The 6,000-nt window shown below is 36.7% G+C and overlaps 1 protein-coding gene across 2 annotated transcripts in view; it reads right to left on the bottom strand.

The window, feature by feature from the left end:
• Positions 1–314: 314 nt before the first annotated feature.
• The window catches only part of LOC149574883 (uncharacterized), a 96,460-nt gene continuing 90,774 nt past the window's right edge, over positions 315–6,000 (bottom strand). The window contains exons 18-23 of one of the 2 annotated variants that reach the window (XR_016360103.1): positions 2,495–2,587; positions 2,169–2,255; positions 1,957–2,028; positions 1,051–1,130; positions 915–969; positions 315–725 (exon numbers count right to left, since the gene is read on the bottom strand). Coding sequence is in view for 1 of the 2 variants with exons in the window: in XM_089814733.1 (XP_089670859.1) it covers positions 1,053–1,130; positions 1,957–2,028; positions 2,169–2,255; positions 2,495–2,587 (330 nt within the window). In the remaining variant the exon portion in view is untranslated. The remainder of the gene's footprint in view (positions 726–914; positions 970–1,050; positions 1,131–1,956; positions 2,029–2,168; positions 2,256–2,494; positions 2,588–6,000) is intronic. The other variant, XM_089814733.1, reaches the window with a different exon arrangement.

Genomic DNA, 6,000 nt, shown 5'->3' with positions numbered 1-6,000 from the left:
ACCATGTGGCTTAGCCTATTTAAGCTTCCCCCTTTATATGTATATTTCAGCTTGGTTATCAGGATTCATTATTGCCTTCGTTTCTTTCTTATTCATATCTTATTACTGTCAGGGAACACTTCGTCAATCTTCATTGATCTAGTTAGAAAAAATTCTTGTGAATCTAAAATCAAGTACGAATGTTTTCTATGCTAAACATGCTCAGATAATTTACAATATTATTTGAATCTAGAGATATATAACATTTCCACCGTCCTTAATAGTGACAAAAGAATTTCTGGATTAGAACATTGTTAAAATTTTACATATCATCATTTTGAATCACTTGACTATTATTTCATTTCCTCTCAGGTTCCATGGTTTTTATTCACATTGTCTAACACTTGAAAAGCAGAGTAAATTGCAAGACAAAGCATATTTATGGTTTCCAGAATTAATTGTTTTTAGATTCACTTGACACTGCACAGCCAACCACATTGGCTACCACTTCATTCAGATAAATGCATGCAAACATATTTTTTAGGCTACCACCAAGTATGCCAAGAATATTAGTTTATTTTACCTTAAAAGTATACCAAGTTCATTCTTGGAATTGTTTATTCCGTAGAAGTTTCTATTTTGACCCGGAACATTCCAATGTGTTGGAAATTTGCTGATTAACACCCAGAGCATTTTTCGAGGTATATCCAAGAGTCTCCAATAAACATTTCACATGGGGAGTGCATCTGGACAGACGAGCGTATCAAGTTGTTAACATCAACAATGCATATAAGTGGTGCTACATTTGTGGCAAGATACCTTACCAGAAATACTTCAATCAAAATACTAAAAGCAAAATACATAAACGAGAAAATGAAAAATACAGATAAATTAATGTGAAAGTTGATTTTTTCAATGTAGGTGATATAACTTACCCCCAATTGAAAGCATGAGTATCTTCTGTATAAGGGTTGCCTCAATACAAGTTGCCTATAGTTGATGGACATCATTTGATGAGATGTTTTTTTTAAATCGAACACATTTATGTCTTTTGGAGTTGTTATAACTTACCATCAATCAAAGGCATATGGGTCTAATGATCCACCTCCGAACATGTCCCCTATAGTTGATGGACGCTTGTGTTTCACACCCTGCACATGCAAAATCCTATTTTTCATGTACCATCTACATTAAGAGTGAAATAAACTTTTTATAAGAGTGAGATAAGGGATGAATGGGGAAATGGAACTATTCCAAGGGAAAACAAACTCCACCGAGTTGGATTTATTCTAATTAAATTTCTCTTCACCATACACATTTTATCTGTTAAGTTCCCCCTGCTTGATGCTTCAGATGACACATCATATTTTCCATTTGGTAAATGTTTCATAGGGTTAGAAAAGATAATTAAGTGTAACACTATTTAGTATTTGATAAAACAGGTTAACAAAGAATATTTTGAATTGGATTTTTAACTAAATTATAGTCTGGAGAAGTAATCTGAGGGTGAAATCATTTGAAAAGGTGAGTTTTCTGCCTCTTACCACTGCTAACTAGTTGAAACCATGCTGAAAATTATTTTAAAAAGAAGCATATAAAGTCAATGGAATCGGTGTTACTGTTTCCCTATAATATAATATGTTGTCAGCTTTACATTACCAGGGGCTTAAAATGCACTGCACAACTTACCTATTTTTCATACGAATTATCATTTGGTTGCTTCCCAAAATGTTGAAACAAGCATATTTATTATTGTGCTTAAGAACATAGGGTCCGAACAGTTGGTTTCAAGGTTCCAAACTAACAAAATGTCAAAATGATTAAGCTATTCAGCTCTTAAGTTCGCAACTCAAACAATCTTAGGTTCTAGATTGATGTAAGAACGTGCAATTAAAAAACTGCAACATGAAAAATGCATAAATCATTAGCACATAGTAGCACAATAATATAAAGAAAACATTTCTTCCAAATAGAGACCTTTCTCTGATTTGCCAGCTTCTGTCTAGATTTGACTTTCTTTTGACTTTCTGACATATCAGCTGATGACTCCTGCATAAAAATGATTGGTATCTCAGATTCAATACAATGAATGAAAATCATAACAGTATATCTCATTCAACTTTCATTAAAGTGGAAGTTTCTTAACATTATGAAATTATTCAGACGGGCACAATGTCTGGTTCACATACCAACATAACTGTACTTCTTGTCCTTTTCCTTTTAGTGACAGTTTTCTTTCCATCAGAAGTAGCGATCTCATATTCATGTTGAGTTATCTGCCATCACACTTGTCATTTACTTACAAAGACAAAACAGAAATCCAACCTAGGTTGACTATCCAATATGAATGCAAAATTGATGTGGAAAATGTAGACAGAATTTTCAAGAGCTCCTTTCTAAAGATTTTACTCCATTAGCCATAAAATGTTTACATGTTGATTCTCATGCATTTCTCATCAACTAAAGGAATATAATGCTATGCTTACAGTAATATGGACTGGCCAAGCTCACATACCTTCTTACTGTGTGTTGGGAAGCTGACAAAGTTATCTTTTCTCTCAGATTTTGGTATGATGTCTGTAGCCCTAAGAGACTGTTGAGATGTGATCTGTCCATAAAACAATCACAAATACGTTTTTTTAGTACTTCTGGACTGATTCGAGAACAAAAGAACAATTTATTTTGATCCTAATAGCAGAAGAACACTACAACATTGCCAAATCATAGTTCAAAGCATTATTGGTTTCATTCACTTTGTCTGCACTTGCTTATTTATAAGACATACTTGATTTCCTTGTTTACAATCAGTAGATCTACCATATATATATATATATGAGATACTTTATTTCCCTGTTTAGAATCAGCAGATCATAACCGTGTTGAAGAAATTGAGAGCATTCTTGCCCCAGATCAGCAGTTCAATTAAAACCTGTCCAAACTTGTGGAAAAAATACCTGTCTTTTGATGTATAATCTAGAAATACCAGCTTGTCACCAAGGATGAGCATCCCCTAGGAAACAGAATTTTAGAGACTTTTATACAGAATCAAAATCTTTGGGGCATTCCTATTATTTGTATTGGATCTTGTGATCTAGGCTTTGTTACACAATCTTGAACTTAGTCTAAGATTCATACTACGGTGAGCATACATAATTTACTGTTAACAAGGTTCCTAATTAGATAATGGTTATCACGTTCCATAATTCATCCGAGAAACTCTAAGAACACTTTTATCTGTGTCCTTGTCTAAGTATCACAAATATCTAGGCCATGTGTTGAAGAATTGAAGGAAAGATCCTTTAAGTTTGTTAAGTTTCCTCGAATGTGACAGATGTTTACGATAGTGGACCAACATGAGGATGGGTTCTTTGAGCTGAAGCAGTATGCTAGTACCACAAACAATGATGCTCTGTTAGTACAACACTTTGTGCAGGATCTTAATCACTATATCAACAACAATGTTCAGGTTTTCGAAACCAAAATCCTTGAGTCCATCATGGAGAAGGCAAAATTGGTTGAGGAGAATATTGGTAGGGGACTTGGAGGCACGTCTTGAGAGCAGATTAGCAATGGACTACCTTCTAGCTTAAGTGGACAGGATATATAGGTACAATCCTAAGGGTCTTCTAGTAGAGATTCTGCACCTTCTAAAACAAGACACCAGCAGCAACAGAGACAAAGGTTCTTGCGAAGTCCCTTTCTAAGATAGGACCAAGTTAGCTGTTGGTCAAGATATCATAGTGGCTCACATTCTAGGAACAGGTCTCATGGTCAGGCAGCAAGGAGTGCACCTCAAGGTGGTCAACAGAGCTCTAGTAAGTGCAGTTTCTTTTAGTCTGGTGCACCTTCTGCAATTTGTGGTTGTTGCATACAGGGTTGTCTCTCTTGTGGCCAGTAGGGTCCCATAGCTTTGAATTGTCCTCATGGGACAGTTTTAGGACCAAGCCAGAGGGTAGCTACTTTTGAGCCCATACTTTGGATTCTGGAATACAAGTAGATCCCATAAAGTATTTGCGGCACTTGATAACTATTAAAGTGAATAGCAGAGCACTGTTGTGGAGATGACAGGTGTGTTTTGTAGTATATCTACTTCCATTTTATTTGATTTATGCGCTATAGACTCTTTTATATCGCCTATTCTTGTGGAATGTTGTGCGCTAGTGGCAGCAAGGCAGATTGATAACTAGTAGGTTGAGTTAACCACAAGTTCTAAAGTCTTTGTAGACTCCCTAGTTAGTGGTAGTGTGATGGATTTAGAAACTTTCATCACCATTGTTGACCTTCACATCCTACCCTTAGGATCTTATGGATTTGTTTTGGGTATGGATTGCTTACCTTCCCATCAAGCTCATATTGATTGTTGGCATTAGTTAATACAATTTTTGGATAACACCAGTGGGAAAGCCAAGCCAGTAGGGGTCTAGAGGCCTATATCACTACACATGATCTCAGCCACTTAGCTATAGTAGAGTATATGACAGAGTTGCCAGTTGTTTGCAGTCTTTGAGTGACCTCGAGGGGGATGCAAATCAAGAGGTATTCCTTAATAACCATCCACTTCTTTGTGAGTTCATATAAGTTTTTCTGAGTGAAATTGTAGGAATGCCACCTAAGCACAACATAGATTTCCATAGCAATCTCATTCTTGGAGAAGATCTTATCTCTTGCACACTATATCGTATGACCACTCAGGAGTTGAGTGAGCTTCGTTTGCAATCAAAGGAATTGTTAGCCACAAGCCATAGTCATCCTAGTGTTTCCCCTTGGGGAGTACCAACCTTCTTTGTTAGGAAGAAGAGCGGATTTTGTGTATTGACTACCAACAACTGAATAAGGTGCTGATGAAGAACCGATATCCCTTGCTTAGGATTGATGACTTGTTCGATTAGATGATGTAAGTGAGTATTTTCAAAGATAGACCCTAGGTCAGAGTACCATCAGCTTTGTATTCATGATGCTAACATTCATCAAATAGCATTTTGCACCTAATATGGACATTATGAGTTTACGGCTATACCCTTTGCATTGACCAATGTGTCATCGGTGTTCATGAGTCTAATAAATGGGGTGTTCCACACCTACCTTGACCGATTTTTTTTTGTGTTCGTTGATGACATTTTGGTGTATTCAAAGATAACAGAGGATCATGAGGGCCACTTGCGACAGGATTTGCAATGTCTTTGCGACCATCAACTATTCAAAAACTCAGCCAAGTGTGACCTCTTCTAGACCGAGGTGGGATATTTGGATCATATCATCTTAGAAAAGCGTATGGGATCCTTCGTAGATCCAAGCCATTATGCATTGGCCAGTGCTGCCTAATGTATCTACAGTTCTAAGTTTCATGGATTAGGTGGAATACTATCATCAGTTCATGAAGGATTTTTCCCAATTGGCACACCCTATCACTTCGCTTTTGAAGAAAGGGAAGAAGTTTTTTTAGTTGGATCAATGTGAGTCATATTTTCAGGTTCTGAAGGAGCAACTAACTACTGCATCTATCTTATTAGTGCTAGATCCTGTTGGTGAGTTTGTGGTGTGCGTTGATGCATCGTTAGAGGGTGTTGGGGCAGTTCTTATATAGGAGAGATGAGTGATTGCTTATGCATTCTAGAAACTCAAGGATCATGAGCTAAACTACCCCACCCATGATCTCAAATTAGCAGTAATTGTGCACGTACTAGTTGGAGATATTTCCCTTTAGGTCATTGGTTTGAGCTACAAGGAGATCATTGTCATTTTCAATATATCTTGACTTAGTCAAACTTGAATGCATGAAAGCAAGTGTGGATGAAGTTTCTCTATGAGTATGATTTGATGTTCATTACATAAATGGGGAGGTGAATGTTATGGAAGATGTCTTGAGTAGGAGAAGGCATGAGATCTTGTTTTATCCCTTGGTGTAGATTTCCATAGCCATATTTGAGAGGCTTTACCTAGTGACACTTGGTACCAGGAAGTTAGAGCGAAGATTGAGTCTCTGAGCTCCCTTATGGATAGATTTTCAAAATATTCTTTGGA

The sequence above is a fragment of the Cupressus sempervirens genome, chromosome 2 (assembly GCF_028749045.1).
Source record: "Cupressus sempervirens isolate cs-2001-9-10 chromosome 2, ASM2874904v1, whole genome shotgun sequence".
In the NCBI taxonomy this organism is placed as follows: domain Eukaryota; kingdom Viridiplantae; phylum Streptophyta; class Pinopsida; order Cupressales; family Cupressaceae; genus Cupressus; species Cupressus sempervirens.
Note: the sequence above shows the minus strand (reverse complement) of the source record. Positions and strands in the feature narration are given on the sequence as shown.